The sequence below is a fragment of the Polypterus senegalus genome, chromosome 17 (assembly GCF_016835505.1).
Source record: "Polypterus senegalus isolate Bchr_013 chromosome 17, ASM1683550v1, whole genome shotgun sequence".
Classification (NCBI taxonomy): Eukaryota; Metazoa; Chordata; class Cladistia; order Polypteriformes; family Polypteridae; genus Polypterus; species Polypterus senegalus.
The window spans coordinates 56,259,257-56,280,294 of record NC_053170.1 but is presented as its reverse complement, the minus strand read 5'-3'; the positions used below and the strand labels follow the sequence as shown (position 1 = coordinate 56,280,294).

Sequence of the window (21,038 nt, the reverse complement as noted above, 5' to 3'; positions counted from 1 at the left end):
AAACCAATTGTCAAAGATTTAACTCATAAAATAAAAATCTAACAGTCTAAGTACAACTACAAATTGTCTGAAGAGATCAGACGTTTTTCTATCGACTGGTATTAGAAAATTCCTGTAATGGTCATTTAGAAAAACTATATTAAAGATTTTATTTAATGTCCAAATTTATAAATTTTTATTTACTTATTATGTTTTTTTATCTTAAAGGCATACATATTATCAAACAAAAAAATGCAACCTGAAAAACAAGCAGAACTTGATTTCTTCTTTCTCTGGGTTAACGCTTGTCATTTAGTCAAAGGCCCTCATCATTGGAGTGGGCTTTAAAGAACAATGAGGAGCTTTCATCTTATCCATGCAAGTTAATGAGCAGATTAAGAATTTATCACCATTTGGATCCCTATTGAATAATTTTCCATGTGTCAGATCACATATTCCAGATGAAAATGAAGTCCTTTTAAACTGCACATCATCATATCCACATGCATTATGGGCAGTTTAAGCATAAAACTGAAATTCAAACTGTGATGCATCATAAGAGACAAGAAATTCTGCTTCTATAAAAAAAATGTCTCATTGAAAATGTTAATTGGATGTCATTGGTGTTTGTCCATTTAACTTTGTACACAGTTATATAAAGATTTTAACAGCGCATAACAATAATCTGCATTTCTATACAGAAATCAGCAGATCTGCTTCTTATCAACATAAGTAATGAAGGTTATAATTCCAAAACAACCAACCAGGTAGGTCCCTAATGAGTTTAACAGTAAGTTTTGGAAGCTTTTTATTAACAATTTAATTAGCAATAACAATTTGATGCCCGTAAAGAGCAAATACTGATTTACAAAGTTATAAAGAACAGGAAGCAGGTGTGTCAGATGATTGAGCATGTTTTCACACTGTTTTGTGGGTTTTAGCAATTGCATGTTTAGTTTCTGGTGGTTCATGTAATGTTTTGAGGACTTCAAGATGGTCAAGGTTTGATGTTAGCAAGTGTGAGCAGGCATCATAGCGAATGTGGCCAAATAAACTGGTGTGTGATATCATGGTGTCAATTTTTCCTATAGAAAGGGGCACAGAGAATGTTTTATTCAGATTTTCTGGCATTTTTATAGGACCACTATAATCTATTAATATGAGGTCACTTTTTATTAACTTCTATGAAATTCTATGTAAAAGTCTTGCCTTTTTGCACTTGTTTTATCAATTTGAATTCTATTTTTGGTTATGTTGGGTGTTTTGGTACTTGCTAGAAGAACCTAATGCTGTCCATGCAGGACCAGCTAGGTGAATCAGACATTTGCAGGCTTAATCATAGAACTTGTGCTTTCATTTCTTTTCTCCATGTCAGTGTTTAGGAACTCATAAGGAATGTCTTATATTCAATGCATTACCTTTTTAGTTTCTTCACCACTGTTACATTCTCTGACCATAAAATGGCACATCTGGATTCCTTATAACTGTTCATTTTATACCTTTTAAATTTGTGAGAGATATGATGTGCTAAAAACCAGTAATTCTATAGTTTAACCCTATCCCATCCCTAACCTTGACTACATTTAAGGCTGACATATTAAATTATGAAAAACAGAGAATCTTTAGCTTGATTTTTCTATATCTTTCTCAAAATGTTGTAATTTACATTCAAAGATATGGTGTGTTCACATAGTGGTAATCAAGGAACAAAAAAGAATTTACAAAAAAGTTGTTAATAATGCTTATAATTATTGGGAATAAAATTTTGAAGTCTTCTGGATTGTACAGCTATTTTACTTCCTGTGCCATTGCTATGGGGAGATACATACAAATCAGGTCAACTGATAAGAAACTAATAGGGCATTCAAATAATGTCTCTGGGCCAAAATGCTTTAAATAACACTAGAATACCTTTACATGAAAACCAGAAATATATCTTAGCAACAAGAAATACAGATGGCATGAGCTGTTGAATGAATCCAAAACATTTTGCTATATCTAAACAGCTTTTGATAGGTAATGGCTCCTGAGGGAGCTACCTTAGCTTACCTGTTTAATCCAACTAATGTATAAATTTGCAGTATTTTACTGCTTCCACTGGAAATCTTCCATAAACAAACGTGGTAATATTAGCCAAAACGTATTCTGGAAATTTGGAAATAATTAATTATGAAGTTCATTTTTTAAGAATTATTATAAGAGCTATTAAAACAGTGAAATATATTAGCTTTCTCTATTTGTACATTTAATTTAATTAGAATCCTTGGTTGATTCTGAATTTTTCAAGTGAGTTTAGGCAAAGGCAAAAACAACCTTTTCTACAACAGACACTAATTTAGAATTACTTTAACTTACAAATGTGTTCTTCATAATTACTTTCAATAATACTGAAAAAGGATGAATATGCAGAATCTTTATATTTAGGTCTAGAAGAGTGAATTCAATCTATAAATATAAAACACAAAACCCTTTCAAAAGTAAATCACACAGTGGTGAACATTAACGTATTGCATTTCAGAGAAAAGAAAGAAATGACATTTCAAGACAATTAATGAAACACTAATTCAATTAAAGGCAGTATTTAGCATTTGATTATAAAATTAGCTGGACTGAAAACTGTGAGCCACAGACTGCCCCTAGGACTAAAGCTGGTAAATCATCTATAGCTATCTAAAGCTGTTCATAAACTAGAGCTGAATTTTTTCTTGTTTAAAACTGAAAAGGATCTTCAATGAGATTGAACTTTCCATATGGCTTCATAAAATTAGTTAATGACAGAGAATGTGCGGAGAGTTAGTGCCAAGGTGTTCTGATTAAGATTATGTTCAAGACAGGACTACTTCATAAATGGTGATTAAATTGAAATTAAGTGCCATCAGTACACAGCAGATCCACTGTGGGTAAGAAGTGGATCAGCCACAAGAACATCATGCATGGTTCACTGAAATGTCACATACACCATGATTTATTATCATATCATGATTATCCATGTATTTCATTAAAACTCATAGTTAGTTTTTCAAAATTAAAGAGGTTACACAGTGCCTTTTTGAATAAACCAAAAGGAAAGAAAATCTTCATGTGACAACTAAATAGCGACGAAAACTGAAACATGGTTGCAGTTCATGCGGTAGAGTTTCTCAGTAGCAGTAGTATATGTTATCTTCTAACGTAGTAACAACAGGGCGTACAGTTTCTTTTTCAGTGTACTTTAGTGCAATGCAGCTCATAAATGTATTAGCCTCAAATACCAAAATTAATATAATTGTAGAAAAGTTAGGAAATTCTAGTCCACCAACTATAAAGCTTGCAGCTGCCAGAAGCAAGTGTTCAGTCTTGGACAGAACGCACCGCAGAATGGAGTTCCTTTCACACTGACCTGAACTAAATGGCTCTTGTTCAGAAAGCAGACACCACTTGTTTGTTTCACACGGACACCACTTGCTTGTTCACAATAATTAAGATTAGGTATTGTCACACATGTGTGTTTAGGAGACAACTAAAGGGCTTAAATACATGTAATTCCACGCTGGACCAGGGGGTGGCAAAGTGCACTAATTCTCTTTCTCGATCTCTTACAGACCATTCTAAGGAAATCCCGCCCAGCTTTGGAGCAGCCAACGACGTTACTTCCAGTTCTGGTCCTGATGACATCCCTTTCCTTACTAGCCTTTAAAGCCGCCATCTTGTCTTTACATTATCAGTTCTATTTTGGACTCAGTCGTGTGAACATGTCTGTGCTATTGCATCAGTTTTGCATCTGGGAAAAATTATATGGGTGGCTGCCCCAAACCTTTGCAATGTCTATTGGTCATTCTTGTTACAGTATATAAGTAGATTTCACATTTCTGTTATCATTTTAGCCCTAAAATAGTGACTTAACATCAGGGACCTATTTAATTGACCTTAAGGTTAATGTTTAGGTGTGGGGAAGGCAGTCTCAAGTGATGTCTGCTTTCTGAACAAGACCCAGCTAAATGATTGTCTAGTTTAACAGCTTTCTTATTTTATCATTTACGTTTTTGTCTTGGCACGCATAGCGTCCCTTTTTCATTCCTTATGCTGACAGAATTAAATGGGCAACAAAAGTCGGTGCCCCAACATTTCTTCATGGAACTTGCAGGTAACAGCCAGATCCCAGAGCAGTGGACACAAAGCAGGAACCTTCCCTGGACCATCACATGCACACCCACACACACAATGGGCCAATTTACAATCACCAATTAACTTATTATGTGCATATTTGGGATATGGAGGAAGAACTAAAGTACCTAGAGATAAAACTATGCAGAAATGGGGAAAATGTGCAAACTCCATATAAAAAACGAATAGGAGTGGGAATCACGAGGCAGCAGTGCTAAGTACTGTAGCACCTCCTGGATATAAAGTCTTTTCAACTTAGTTATCTTGTCATATAACTCTGTAAAACACATGCTTTGTAAACTAGAAAATCTGCTTCTTTGACAGTCACATTTTCTGTAAATTGTAAGATTTTGTTTTGTGATACCCTATTAGTGTCCAATGTGTCAGAAAAGGAGTGAAAAGCTGTTGCTTTAGGGGACCGAATAAATGGGTGTCAGGTGAAAAGCCAGCTGTTCGGCTTCTTCATCTTATAACTAAGAAAACCTTAATCAACCCTGGGAGCCATGATGCCCGGGCCTCACTTCCATTATTGCCTATTCCAGTCCCACCATCGCAAGCATCATGTGACCATAAAGGCAAACAAACCTTTATTCTGGGGAAGCTTATCAACTAAATCAGGTAACCCACGATGCCCCAACTTTTACTTTAGATCACAAAAATTATATCATGCTACTATTTTGAAAATATTTTAACATTTAAGTAATAAAAATGCAAATTAATTTTTAGCAACATTTCAGCTTTTGCTTTAGCAAGTGCTGGTAAGTGGTGCAAAAAGAAGTGATTACTGGATGCTGAATGGTTAAAGAAGAAAGCAAATTTATGTTTTTCATTAACTGTAAAAAATTCAATGGATGATATCCACTTGAATTGAAATTTAGTAATAAATCACTAAGATTTTTAAAACATACTATCTAAAAGAGAAGTATTTTCGGATACAAGAACTTTCCATGCTACTTAAAAATGAGCATTACACAATTTATGTATGTCAGAAATCTGATTTAAAGCTAGTAGATTTGGAGTGTACATGCAGGCACCAAAATAAAATGATTTCTAAACATTTATCAAAGCATATATATATATTTTTAAGTACAGTATGTCTTATGTAAAACAGTAACTTTAACTTCAACCAAAACAAAATGAAAGCACATGACCACCTACCAACACACCTTGGCAGAGGTGAGCTCCATACCCGGCGTCTCCCTCCAAGGCAGGTGACACGTGCAGGGCCTTCTAGCCGGTATCCTGGGAAGCAGGAAAATGTCAGAATATCCCCCACACCGAACTGTAGCCCCTTGCGGATGCTGTAAGTTGGCACTCCTGGATCTTCACAAGGCTCCAAGTCATACTCTGTAACAGTCATTGGTAGATGGTGATTACTTAAACATGTCACACACAGAGAAGGAATTCCTTTAATTGATCTATGAAAAGGGTTAGAGTAGCAAATGTAATTGCATTAACTTTGTCAATGAATCAACTGACCGTATTAAAGTAATAAGAATGCCAAATTCACTCTGAAGGAATGAAGAAAAAAATCTATTTTGAAAAGTGAAAACAAGTACAACACCACAAGACTAGGCTGAAATTCACACAAATGTTAGTTTCCATCTGTTATTTGGTATTTGATAAAAATTATAGCATCTTTAAATCTTTTGGATGCTCAGACACAACCATGTAATAATACCTGGCTCCTCGCAATACATATGAAAACACATTATGCTGCAATAGACTCTTCTCCTTGGTTTCACACAGCATCTTGTTTGATTATTTTATCTGACACCAGACACAGAGTTCAAGATTTTAACAGTTTCGCTTCCTATACAATTAAGATTAGCTGTTCAGAATAAATTAATCATATAATAATTAATGCTTTATTTATCAAACACAGGTTTTGTTAAAGCATACTTTTTCTGAAGGCTGGTGAATAACAATTCATTTTAGAAGAAGCGAATGGAAATTAGTGATCTCACTCTGTAACTGGGATTTTGCACATTTATTAGATACAATTAGTAAAATTAGTAAAATACTTCTACATAAAACAAACAAAAAATAAAAATGGTAAACAATTTTGTCTCCATTCATGTATATTCCACTTAGGAATTTTACTAAAAAAGAAAAATGGAAAGTAAGTGTTACTGTAACTGTTAATAAAACAGTGATTAATATTCAAACCTGGGATTCAATTTACACTGCAAGTGTAAATGCTTAATGTAAGCTTTACTAAACCTGAAAGTGTAAATAAGGGCTTCTTTATACTATCCTGTCAAAAATGGTCACCTTTTACAAGTAACAACTTAGTCACTTAACTAAAATTAAAAAAAACAGTATTTTTCAAATAAGCTCCACCATTAACAATATACATTCTTCTAAACAATCTTGGAAATAGTTCAGCTTATCCTGGTTTTTAATAAACTGAGTAAAGATGTTGAGTTGCGTAGATACAGTAAGTTGGTCCTAAAAAGTAAATTTATATTTATATGTATTTATATTTTATACATGTGACAGGATAAATCTTGATTAAGAATTCTGCAAACATGTCAGTCTGAATGGCATCTTAATACTGAGGGCTCTACTCTCCAGCCTATCACACCCTTTTGATATTTTCTAGAATTCTCGCATTTCTAAAAGGTCATACAAAAAGACTGAAATTAATCAAACCACATTAAAATAGTGTTATGAGAAGGAATTAATCTTTATTAGGGCACATCTTTGCACATCTCTTACAAATGTGGATTCAATGTATGCCAAAATGGTGAAAGGCAGAAAAAAAAAAAAAAATTACAAAATCTGAAGTGCATCATTTAGCTAATGCCACCACACCCATGTCTATACAGTGCAAAGGTTCCATGGTAAACAGATTGTTTTCATATACAATATCTAAAATGCATAGCATTACCTGAGAAAGTAATGTTGAAACCTTCATAGGACACAGAGAAGTCTGAGATAAAGCGTATTTGGGCAGTGAAGTTGCCATACAAGCCTGCACTAAGTGGTGATGGAAGAGTGGAGCCAGTCAACCTCTTCAGGGGTTGTGAAAAACTGGAGTTCTCTGTGATCAGAATGTGATCATGTGGACTTTCCAGGTGAAAAGTGTGGAAGGTGAAAAGCACACCTATAAAAGACAGGAAAAGTGGGTCACAGAAGAAAGGTTAAAACTAAAAATACAATATTTGGTTCTGAAAAATACAAAATACAACTCCATTTTTGGAAGGCTAAAAGTTACATATGCTCTTGAAGCCAGTTGTGATAGTGCACAGTTTAAAATTTGCATTGGACATGGTTGACTAGTTCTTCCAAATGCACCATTTCACTTAAAACCAATACACAACTGAAAAAATAATAACATAATCATGGCAATAACAAATAAATTATGTGATAAACTGAAGTGTGCTGACATTTTGAAACAATGTTCTGTTTTCTGTCCTTCCATCCATCAGACTTTACTTTATTCTTTGTTATTTAGTATTGCCCAGTCTTATTTTTATTTGTTAGAAACGTTTCTTTTTTCATCTTGTAAAGCACTTTGAGGTACGTCATTTCTGTGAAAATGTGCTATATAAATAAATGTTGTTGTTAAAAGTCCTATTTGGACAGGATTACTTTTACACCAGATGTGGGGATTAGTTGTATAACAGGAGGTGTTGTAAAATCAGCATCCCTACCCACTTTTCGACAAAAATATATAAGCACACCTTCAGACCACCAAGGGGAATCCATACAAACCCTAAAGCTGTTATTCAACATGGACAGCAAGGAGCTGATTTGTTCCACCTCATACATTGGGTAAAGTAATTATTACCAGTGGACCTCAGTACTTCCAGTCCCATTCAAATCATTTAAATGACAGAATTGTACTGACATGTTCATTTGCTAGGGGCTGGTTTAACCTGGGATTATTTTTTACAGACAGTTTATAGAAGGTAATCTTTCCTGAGGTGTGAATGGGAAGTCCTTAAAAAGTTTCTTACATGAGAGATTTGGATGGGACTACAATTGCAGAGATCCTCCAGTGATAATTAATTTGCCCCACCTCTTGGTATAAAACTAAACCCGTTTTAATAGGGCTAAAGCCATATATTATGAATTTGCACTAATCGCTGTTACAATTTCAACACTGGCAAAATGTACCATATTGGTCCGAAACTTGCAGGATGGATAATGTCATGGTAGAGTGTAAAAACTATTACAATCACTGCACATGTGCAAATGATGTGCACAAGTTATACTCCCTGTGCATTTCAACAGTGGATATAAAAGATATCTGGAAAGAGATTCTCATTGAGCGGCTGCTGGGAGTTAGTAAACAAAGCTGACGGCAGCCATATATCCACCTCACAGACCCCACTTGAGGGAGAATTGAGGGAATGTGGAAAGCTGAATTATCCACTGGGACATCTGCACTCATGCTGGATGAAAAGTAAGCATAGTGATGGGAGTATGGCTTCAGGGTTTAGAGGTGCGTTGGACCCTTTGAAATAAAGGGTTTGGAAGAATGGAAGGATAGACATCTTAGGCGCAAGGTAGTGATGGACCAAACAAACATATTACACCTTCTAACCCAACAGTTGAGGCCCATCACACATCAACAGATGCTCACACACTCTCTTTGATGTCACTGCAGCAGCATGGCCTTCTTGTTTGCCACTTATTGCTTTGGGTACCCATGACCCTTGACCACAGGCATGGGCAACTGCAGTGGTACTAAAAATGTCACAAAGTGACAGGATGACTGGCATCACATTGTGCTTTCAGATGAGTCCTAGTTGAATTTACTGCACCATGGTGGAAAAATCTGTATATGGAAGCACTGAAAGAAAAGAGCCCTGGGGGCATGCATTTTGCAGCTCCATACGAGTCCCAGCACCAAATGTTACGGTGTGGGATGCCATCGGGTTCCACTCCCATTCCCACTTCATATATACTGCCAACACTTTGATCATCCAGCCATATATCAAAGAGATGTTGAAGACTGAGGTGGTAACAAACCTGCAGAGGTTCCCTTGTGCTATATTCCAACAGGACGTTTGACCACATGTGGCATGAAACGTTCTACAGTTCATGGTTGACCACCATGTTCCACTTCTTCCCAGGATTACAGGTTCACCAGATTTGTTCTTAATTTAGTACATCTGGGATATGGGTGGACAATTAATGTTGCGCCGGAAACCACCAGTGGTTACCACTGATGAAATTTGGGGACATATACAAGCTGCATGGTATGAACTTCCACAAATACACATCCATTGTCTCTTCATGTCAAAGCCAGACTATGTACAAGTGTTTATTTCTCTGCAAACACTCTATTATGCATTCTGCATGCGTGACTAAACTGTACTTCTAATCATTTGTGACAGGCTTCATAATTAAACTGCCGTATAAACATCACTTTAATATCTCACATCTTTCTGTGTGTTTCAGTTTTAAAGGCCAGCAGTGTATACCAATGTACATACAGTAACACATTTATTTAGAAGACAAAATGAAAGTATATTTTAGAGGAAGTTCTTTGGTACTTAAATATCTCACTTTTAAATTCTAAGTAATGTTGAAACCTACATAGGACCCTCTCATGTTTGCACAAAAGCAAACTATTAGAAAGTGAGTATTAACCATGATGCATTATCTTTTATTGTGCTTTTCATTAAACTCTTCTCATAATGTACATGAGCTATTTAACAATACTTAAATTGAATAAGACATGGAAACCACAAGCATTCATATAACAGTAATTGGTAGAGAACAATATTACACAAAATATAATTTAGTTTAAGTTACATGCACATAAAGGAAAATGCAAATAATGAGTGTGACTGCGCTGCATAATGAAAAACAGCAATGGATAACAAATGATTTTAATTGTGACATGTCAAAAATCTAGACTACAAAACCTATTATTCTGTCATTAAACCATCTAAATCCCATTCATGGTCATAATGAAATTGTCAACACTGGGCATTAACCAGAAATCAACCCTTGTGGACACACCAGTCCATCACATTACTGATAGTGCCCACAATGCTCCACACCAGGCCAGTTTAGAGTTAACAGTTCATCTAACAGACATGTTTTCAGAATGTGGAAGAAAATCTATCACACACATAGGGAAATGTACAAAATTCATACAGATAATGTTTAGCACTTCATCTCTGAGCCACCTGTCCACAAAGTGAATAAGTTATGTATTGTCTAGCTGGGGCACTAGTAACATTTTGTGTATATGTGCACAGTCATTCAATACCTGAGGTAACATAAATACAGTAAATGGAAGCATAACATACACTGTATGTTGTGTCACATATGTGCATTTGGGAGACAGCTTAATTACTCTGATGATGGTCTACTAATGCCTTTTCTCTTTCTCCCTCTGTAGAATGGAAGACTAACAGCCATTCTACCTCTGACGTCACTTCTGTTCTCCATCTTCCTGGACCCACCTCCTCTTGCCTGCAAGCCATATGCCCAGCAGTTCTGCCATTTTTGAGTTAGTTCTGTTTTGAACTCAGGTCTGAAAAGACATCTCAGTAACTTGTAACTTGAATAAACATTCTATTCTTGACAAGTTTCAGTCAGGTTTTAGAGCAAATCACAGTACAGACATTGCACTGGTTAGAGTAGTAAATGACTTGCAGGTTAACATGGATAGGGGCCATGTATCTGTTCTTGTTCTGTTAGACTTAACTGCAGCATTTGACACCACTGATTACAGTGTTCATATAAATCACTTTAGACAGTGGGAGGGCCTCTCCAGCAACGTCTTAAACTGGTTTAAGTCTTAATTAACAGGTAGAAAATTCTTTGATAGTTGTGGTGTTTACTTCAGAGACTCATGATATTTTATATGGTTTAGCAAAGGGATCTATTCTGGTTCCACTGCTCTTTTCCATCTCTATGCCTCGATTAGGTCAGATTATCTCAAAGCACAAGGTGAGCTACCATAGCTATGCACATGTCACACAACTGTATTTATCAATATCGCCTGATGACCCTGACGCTCTTGGCTCACTGATCCTGTGTCTATTTCCGAATGGATGAGCAGTAGCTTCTCAAAATAAATAAAGAAATATAACAGAAATCTTAGTTATTGGCAAATTGTGCTATATAAATAAATGTTAGAACATTAGAACACTCTAGATGAGAACAGGCCATTCAGCCCAAAAATGTTGTTGTTGTTGTGTGCTTATTTGTTTTCTACAAACCTTCAATTGTACAGGATTACCGTCCTAACCCTTTCACGTTGTTGTGTCTACTTTTACAGTCGATCTTTTTCAAAATCAATATCTTCCTAATCCAATCCATGTAATATCAAAAAGCAATCCTAAAATAGCATGTCATTCAATTACAGGAAAGATCACATTCACTCTAACTGGTCCAGTTTAGAGTGTCAAGTGAATTTAAAAAACACTTTTTTGGGATGTAGGAGGAAACTGGATCACCAGGAGAATATGTTTACAAAGGTGCATTCAAATGTACCACTGAGGAGCAGACAGACAGTACTACTATCCACATTGTAAACTGAATGCATGTTAGCTGTCTATACAAAAATGTGTGATCACATAAAAATAAGATCTAAAAGATGAAAATCCATACCAGCTGATTCTACTGTTACACTTACCCTTTCCATGTGAAGTCTCAATCACCCAAGTGCAGTTAAGGTTATTAGGATAAAAATCTGGGAAGCCAGGAGACAAGATGGTGCCAGTGGACCCCTGAATATATCCACCACAGAGTGCTGTAATGACAAGAGGATAAATGACAAAAGCACATTATACTCATTCAGCACCATGCTGTTCAGATTTATAGTTTAGCAGGCACTAAGACAACATAAAAGTCAATAAATGTAAGACAGAAAGAAGCAAGTTCAAGTACGCACCTTCACAGCTAGGAAGTGGCCGACTCCACTGGAAATTTGGCTCACACTCCAGTGGGTCATTATCACTCAGGGTATATCCAGAGTCACAACTGAAGGTGACCAGTGCTCCAACATAGAAATCATTACCATGGCGCTGGCCATTGACAGGAATGCCAGGATCCACACAGTGGTCTGACTGCAGTTTGACAGCTGAGACAAAGAAAGAGGTTATTAAATCATGACAACAATTACTCTGTCACCTTCCTCAAAGTGTATGTAATAAAATCTATTGACAGGTTGGGAGATGTCTATATGTGTTTTCCTGAGGGTCCCATTGACCACTGTCATGTGTTCCTTAGTAACTCAGACCAACTGTTATTTTTAACTAAATTACTTCTGTTATGAGATGGCATGTTTCTGCTTCTGTCCTGTAGGTGATCAGCTTTCGTAAGACATTTACACAGTGTAATTCCATGAATTGTATTAATAAGGTAATTATTAATTTTTCACATTTTTGATTTCTTGTTAAAACTCCATTCCCTTAAAAGGTGTATTTTAAACCTAACCAGCAATACAAAGCAGAAAAAGAGTGTCACAGACAGAGAACAGTTAAATCTTAACGCTTAAATGCCACTTTAAAAAAAGTAGTTAAAATGGTGCTTATAAACAAATGTATCAAATTTAGAAATAATTTTCAATACTGAAGCCCAGAAATCCTCACTAAATTCCCAGAAGGTTTATAAATTGCTATTATCATATTTATGTATTAAAGATGATGGGAAGATGAGCAGCAGGTTTAATTGAAAGGGGCCAATACCAACAAGCAATGTTGCATGTTTTGCAGATGACATAAAAACTGTCTATACATTAAAGGTTGAAAATAATAAAGAAATCTTTTGGAACAAAGGACACAGGTCTTACACTGGCTGAGGTGCTTTTCTAGAATATTTAAAAAGCATGTCCAAAATACCACAAAGTCATCATTTCCTGGATAAAATAAAGTTGCAACCTGTAATTCTAGAAATTAAAGATGCTCAAGGTTTTTTTAATTTTACCCAAACATCCATTCTCTGAACTCACCTACCCCAGAGGCAGGCTAGCAGGGTTATTGTTCCTGGATCTAAAGCACCAGGAACAAGACAGAAACCAAAACTGGGCCCACTCATTCTCACATCTGGCCAATTTATGGTCATCAATTACCCTAACGGGCATCTTTTTTAAACATAAGGGGAAAAAAATGAAAAAAATCAACAGTATCTATAGAAAAAAACCCGGCAACAGTTTAGTTGAAGTACTGGAAAAATGCATCTATTACTCCTTTACTCTTCTGTAACAAGGCCTTAACAAAGGCTTCTTTTGGTCTTATAACACTTATAAAACATCAGTAGATCAGTTATTCATCTCTGTGAAGTGTGGCATATTGACATGCTGGTAAAATGACTTCTTAATATGAAAGATTCACAGGTCTGATAATTATGGGATATCAAGAGAAATGTGTCTCAGTTAAGCCACCTCAGATTACTCCAGTGTGAAGTTTTACTAGTAGGTCACATAACAGAGATGAACACTTCACTGATGCTTTACAAGTATTATGAAGAACCAAAGGAGTGTTTGCTAAGGTCTTGTTACATAATAGTAAATGAGAAATAAATGCATTTCTGCATTACCTGAACTAAAGTGTTACTGAAAAACCATTGCAGACCCAACAAAGAGGTATACACTACGCAGATAATGACCATCTCCTAGAGCTGTGAGGCAGCAGCTCAAACCACTGTGCCATCCATATGTGGCTGTAATCAAGCTGAAGTGGCAGAAAACAAGTTACCTGTTTTAATTGCATTGGAAGTGGCAGATATTGAAACTTAGGAGCAATTAAAGTGCATCATCAAAATGACTCCCCCGTGTTTACAAATAACTAGCAGACCAAAACGTGCATGAATGTGGTCTAACAGGTACAGTGTGGCAATATGCTCCCTGTTGCTTCTGCATGACAGATTCTGAGGGAGGTGGGGTTTTGATTATCACTACGGAGCCTAGCAACAGGTTCACATGGAGATTGCATCTTTTTTTTTTTTTTATACTGGTGCCACTAATCTCCATGGAAACTGCTATTGTAGCTCAACTATGAGGGATCCTCTTATTTTTCTCTGTATTGCCTACAACAAGGGTTTATTTTTCCATACTCAAATATTCAAATTCAGCTAATAGGAATACATTACCAGCATCTTCATGAAAAACCTACAGATGAATTCTAAGGACTACAGCAGTAGTGTCAGACATGTGGAAATCGATTCTAATATGCCACAACATTCAGTGCTCTCTCAATTAAAAAATATGCTGCCGAGTCAGTTTTTGCACAATCAAATATCCTAATAAGCTTCTGAACTGTCTGCTAACATTGAGTGAGTTAGCTATGATAAGCGACATAGTACTTTTAACCCATGCAATCCAATTCATTGTTCCATGTAGCTACAGTGTACCCCAGAAGTATCAGCAGGGAAGGAAAAGTCCTGGATGGAGCATCAGTCTATCTCAGGATCTATCAAAGCACACACTGAAATAGGGCCATCTTGGTAACCTAGCACACATAATATTGTGGATGTACGGAAAACAAAATCACACAGACATTGGGAGAACATATAAACTCCACCTTAACAATGACTGGGCATGAGGTTCAAATTTAGAATGCAGGGAGAGTGAGGAAGCAGCACTACACACAGCCACCATAACCTCCATTATAGTTATTACTATGAATGAACACACTGACATTTCTTTACCTAAAAATTAGAACTGTGAGTAGGGAACAGTGCTGGTAATATATGATTAATTAACATTTTTTTTAAATGTGATGTATTAAATCATTCACCTCCAAGCAATTGCCACAGTCAGTTTGCTATACACATAGGTCATAGCCTAAATTTGGGCCTTAAATGGCAAGAATAAGGAATAACCGGGATAAAAGCCAGCTATCAAAAAGTGAAATGGATTACATGCACTACCACCATTTACCTTCAGCTGTAACAACTGGCATACGAACTTTAACTTAATGCTCCATGCTCATTGAACTAAAAAAATGAAAATGCCCACTGTCTGGCACCAGTGAACCAACACTTCAGACCTTCATATTAGTCTTGAATGCAACAGCTGACAGAATGAAGGAGTTTATATAGCATATGAATCAGGCATTCCTTTTAAATAAATTTATTTTCATAAAGGATGTGTCTCAGTGAAAGATTAAGAAAGCTGTACTTTCAATATAAAAAGTCTGATTCTGACAAAAAGACCTCAAGAACAAATAATGAAGCAGCCAAACGTGTTTTTTTTAACAGTTTGTTAGATCAAATAATTAATATCACTATGTGTCATAAAAGGTAACTAAATAAGGCTGGCTTCAGACAGGGCATCTGCCATAAAATGCCCTGCTCCAGTACCCCCATGATGATTTACAATGATGAAAGATACAAAATATGGGCATGGTACAGCTCATAAGAGCCCATGTACGGCACTATCTATCATTATTATCAAACGTAAAGCTCGATAATCCAGCTAAATGACAAGCAAGAAAAATCCTGCTTTATAATGAACTAGAACTGATGCACTGTGGGGAAGCTGATTTGGTGGCAAGAAAGATGAAGAAGAGGCATTAAGTAAAAGATGTGAAGGAGAGAGCATATGAATTAAGAGGAGTATGATGGGAAGTTAAGCTAATGTGGTTGAACTCCTGGAAAGAATGAGAGTAGAATGTCCTGAGTACATTAAACATGTAAGAATGCTTAGTGGGAATAGTAGAAGGTATAAGTTTTCTCATAGGGGAGCATTACTGGCAGTGCTTGAGTTGGTGTTCTCTCATCTGAAAAATGAGCAGTCAAAGTTGTGGAGCTGAAGCAGGATTGTGTTTTAGAGGTTAAGCTAATTGCTTGGTAATAATGAATACATTCTCAGCATGGGTCCCCCAGGTTGGCAAAAGTCATGAAGAGAAAGATGAGTTTTAGGGAAGGCTGATTTAGGTCCAACTTCAATGTAGCCAGTGCTGATGGCTGTTAGCAAGTTAATGGAGGACATGGTAAGACGTAAATCTGCAAAAACATTGGTATTAAAAGCAAATAAGTTTCAGAAGCGTTAGGTTTGAATTACAAGAGGGGAGCAATAGAGACGGTCTGGCTGAGAACAGGCTCAGACACAAGGAGACATGGTGTTGGAACACCAAGGTAGCAATGGCAATTGTGGATAAAAAGGCAGAGGGTTTTCAAGTGACCTGCACAATGAGTAAGAAATGAGAAATGTGTTTAGGATGAATGTGCAAAATGTATAGGAAAAGAAGTAGCATAGTAGGTGTGAATTACTTGAAAATGCTGAAGTGTATGTTGTAACTGTTTGTAATGGGATTAAGGACACCTGGAAGAAGTCCATGGTACATTTTCTGAATATTGAGAATGAATGGGATAATAATATTAATTGTGAGAACATCGAAGGAACAAGCTGGTAGTTTTTAAAAGTGGTGTGCAAGCACTGAAAAAGGTAATCATAGGTGAAACAGAGGGTATCAGAAATCCTGAAGGCAGTGGAAGGTCCTAGAGCTGTATGGGTGACAGACCAGTGCAAGATGATTTGAATGTGAAGGAAGAATTCCAGAAGATTTGAAAAAAAAGTGTGTGAATGTTCCAGATCTCTGTTGTCAGGCAAATGCAATAAAAGCCACAAGCAAAGTAAAAGCAGCTATGTTATGCATTTCTAGGTGTGTAGGTGTGGTGAGAGGTGGTGAAGTGGGCATTGAGAAAAGCAGGTGGGTAGGAATAGTGAGAGTCTGCTGTAATGTCTGTGGTGATGTCAATGTATAAGGCAGCATGAGTAGTGGGCAGAACAGCAGAAGGATATAGTGAGAGTCTTGAAGTGAAGATGGGATGTGCACCACAGATATATTCTGAATCCATTGCTTTTCATGTTAACCAGGGAAGTGCATGAAAAATTGCCTTTTGAGTTCTTGTACACTTGGGATTTCATACTGATTGCAAAAAGTGTAGCAAAATGGAATGAGAAGATATTAAAGTATATAGCCAGTTTGGAAGTGAAGATCTTCAAGATAAATATAGTAAAGACCAAGGTGATGGCTGGAGGTGCAAGGGCAGGAAACATGGAAGACATAGGTGGATGGTTGTGTGGTATGTGTGGTAAAGGCATTAGGAGGTGGGAGTATAAGAGATGGTAGTGGTGTATGTAGATAACAAGTGCAGGCTTTGTTTGTAGAAAGTGTGTGAGGGGGTAAAGAATGCTAATAAAGTAAGTGTGACTTCAGATGTCAGCAATGGAGTTGTTCTGGAGCATGTAGGAAAGCTCTACGGCTTAGGTGAGATGCTAAGTGCTGGCAGAACTGTGGATGCTGCATTGATAGCGAATCAGAAGAGGTGCATGAAAGAAAATCCAGGAATAGTTCCTCATTCTGTCTTCTAAAGGAACCTTTCGGGCACTGAAGAAAAACATTTATTAAAGTGGTTTTAGAAGTAGTGTGCTCTGTGGGAATGAGATGTTGTTAATAAAGGTGAAACATAAAGCAAATCTGCAAGGAACACAGATGAGAATGATTCACGTGGAAAAGTGAGAGCAAGACAAATGCTGAGTTAAGAGAAAGACTTGGCATTGAGGCAACAAGTGTTGTGACCAGGAGAAACATAGTAAGGAGGATTGGGAAAGCTGGAGGATGATTTGATGAAGATGGAAGTAGAGAAGATGAAACTTAGAGGAAGACTGAAGGAGATGTTATTGCAGGTAGTGTTAGAACTACTGCTTGAGCTGGAAAACGTTTTGGGGTCAACTGGTGATCCAGGGTATACCTGGAATGACCATTAAACCACTGGATATTAATCACAGGCAGTGCATACTAGGTAATAGTTTTAGAGAGTGATTGGCATACATCCAAGTGCACCTAGCTGCAGTGTATGTAATCTTGTTTTGTTTCCTATTAAGAAAGTGTAAATTATATGCCCTAAAGCAGACTAATGCCAAACTATATAATAATAATCTGGTATGTTTTGGGTGGCACAGTAGCGCAGTGGGTAGTGCTGCTGCCTCGCAGTTAGGAGACCTGGGTTGTCTTCCCTACGTGGAGTTTGCATGTTCTCCTTGTGTCCGCGGGGGGTTCCTCTGGGTACTTCTGTTTCCTCTCACAGTCAAAAGACATGCAGGTTAAGTGCACTGGCGACCCTAAATTGTCCCTAGTGTGTGTGTGTGTGTGTGTGCATCCTGTGGTGGGCTAGCGCCCTGCCTGGGTTTTTTTTTCCTGCCTTGCACCCTGTGTTGGCAGGGATTGGCTCCAGCAGACCCCAGTGACCCTGTAGTTAGGATATAGTGGGTTGGATAATGGATGGATGGATGGTATATTTCTGATAATGCTATTGCTCTTAATAAATTAATGTATTTTCCTTTCATTGTTAACCTTCTAAAGCACTTCAAGCTTGCCAGCCTAGAAATATGGGCTGAATTCTGGTTTTGATTGTTCAAAGTAAAATCATAACAAATTTGAAAAGTCATTTTAGATGCACACACATGCCTGATCAGTTTATTAATGTCATGTGAACAGGTGTCCTTGCTGATGAGACTGAAATAATCGATATAATTTACATTTTATAAAATAATCCAAAATTTTGGCCATGCACATACTTTTTAATGAAGAAGGGTAGGTGGCAAAGCATATTTGAAATGTTGTAAAGAACAAGTTTTCTTGAATAGTCAGGCTTATGAGGGACCATCAATGTTAAATAATTATGAGTTTTGGATAGTTGTGTCTATTTTGTTTGATGGCAGGCTTGTTACCCATCACACTAATGCTGCTATCTCAACATATGATTAAATAAAAAGTATGTTGTGTTAAGCTTAGTTTGCTAGAAAACTACTTACCAAAAATTATACTATGCGTGCAATACGTGGTGTGGTGTATGTCCGGCCGTTTATCCCAGACAATACCCCCAAGCCGCCAGGTGGAGCCCTCCCTGCAGTATGGAGGTTCCCCGAAGACCAGCAGGGCATCATGGACATTGCAGTTTTTATACGCAGCCCTGCTGGATGCCGTGGGGGCCACTAGGAGACGCTGCATGGGGGAACAACGGGTATTTACCCTATGCCCTGGAAGTACGTCCAAGTCACATGGACAAGGGGAATGACGTGCTTCTGGGGTGAAGAAAAGGACTTTTTACCTGACCCGGAAGTGATACAAGGTCACATGGCCTGGGGATTGGGAACACTTCCAGGTCAGGGAATATAAAAGGATTGTGGGAGCTCCCAGACGGCGAGCTGAGCTGGGTGGTAGGAGGGCAATGCGTCTGGGAGTGTGGAGGATTGTATTTGTAATTGTTATTATGATTTATATGAATATAGTGGAGGAGAGGGTGCTTTGTGCACTGTGGCAATTTAATAAAGTCAACTATTGGACTTTTACCTGGTGTCTGGAGTCGTGGACAGGGGTTCAAGGGAGCGATAGCGCCCCCTATCTGTCACAGTGGTTAGTCCAAAATGTGATTTTTGGCAATGTTGGCCAACAGACCACAGCATCAGCACTGCCACTGATCACCTGCCCCTGTCAGTCGCAGCTCTGATAAGCTATTGTGCTGACTCAGCCCAAATCAACATGGCCACATCTGATGATCACTGTGATGGAAAACCAGTTCTGAGTTCACTTTAGTAATTGTCTAAGGATCAAATTAAGGAATATTGTATTACAACAAGTCGTTTTAATCTTAGCAACTCATACAAAACCAGTTTGGAATTTTACTTTTTGTTTAGGAATGTTGAGGGAAACAATTTTCAGAATTCACTCTCTTTATTGAAGAACGTATTTGCAGAATAGTGACACAACATGATGCATGAAATAAGGCATTTTCTTCATAATGGTTTAGGATTATTCTTCTTCTTTTATAGGTTTCTGTACCAATGCATTAAATCCTTCTATGCTATTTTCATAAATGTCAATTATTGGAAATTTTCATTAAAGTCTCTTTTTCACTGAAGAATTTTTTTTCATAATTTTTGTGAAAAATACAAGTAAGTTGCAAATCTAAATTTATAAAAGAAAAAGCATTTGAATGTCTTATAAAACCTAATGTATTTTACCATTGTATAAAACACAATAGCATATTTTAATGGTATGAAATAGATAAAATAAAAAAGAAGAATGAAAGTAAAGAAAATGGAATAAAATGCTTATGTGCAATCTTCATAAAGAAACAAAATAAGACATACAACATGTCTAAGAAAACAGACACAGCAGAATAAATAAAATTATTACTGAAATAAATATTACAGTTAAAACTGTACAAACACACTAAGAAGAGAAAGAATGACACAAAGAAATGCTGTTAATACAAATAAAAAGACTAAGAAAGGGCAACAAGCAATTGTTATGCTATTATTCAATACCAAATTAACATTAGTATAGTTGGTAATACCAATATTTGCTATTAAGAAAAAAAATGAAGAAGAAAACCTGCTTAGGACAGACACAACTTTGAACATAACCACTTAAAAATAAGTGAATGCCTAAAAAGACAACTAAGAGCTAAAATCTGAATTCTTACTACGATTGTTTGACAGAGTTGAAGAACAAACATTACAAAAATTTTATTCGGGGATGGGTTTCTGAAGAACAAAGCATCTTAGTGAGTAATGAACAAATTAACCAAGGACACGAGTAAAGAACTGCCCCTTTTGTAACCATTACCTGATGGATTTCATTAGCTGATAAAGTAAATAGCAATGCATTTAAAGTGCTTCTTTGTTCACTCCTTTCCATCATTAGCATGGAAAATTGAATGATCGATACACTAAATGTCAAATATATTCTTCACTATTACACCTAGAAAGTATGTATAAATGTTTAAAACGGGTATTACAAAACAATCAATTAAACAATTATAGCAAAAGACAATAGCGTTTGAACTGAATGGAAACAAAAAAAGTGTGCAATATATTTAATGATGTGACAATTACAACTAACACTTCAAGTTACAAAAAAGATGCAAGTATTATGAGCATAATGTGTACACAAGTCAAGTGAAAAAAATTTGTGATAATGTTCATCTGT

At 36.7% G+C, this 21,038-nt stretch overlaps 1 protein-coding gene across 1 annotated transcript in view; it reads right to left on the bottom strand.

The window, feature by feature from the left end:
- The window catches only part of csmd2 (CUB and Sushi multiple domains 2), a 967,861-nt gene that overhangs the window by 243,261 nt on the left and 703,562 nt on the right, over positions 1-21,038 (bottom strand). Inside the window, exons 20-23 of the mRNA XM_039739491.1 lie at positions 11,990-12,178; positions 11,732-11,848; positions 7,016-7,231; positions 5,281-5,469 (exon numbers count right to left, since the gene is read on the bottom strand). Coding sequence (XP_039595425.1) covers positions 5,281-5,469; positions 7,016-7,231; positions 11,732-11,848; positions 11,990-12,178 — 711 coding nt within the window. The remainder of the gene's footprint in view (positions 1-5,280; positions 5,470-7,015; positions 7,232-11,731; positions 11,849-11,989; positions 12,179-21,038) is intronic.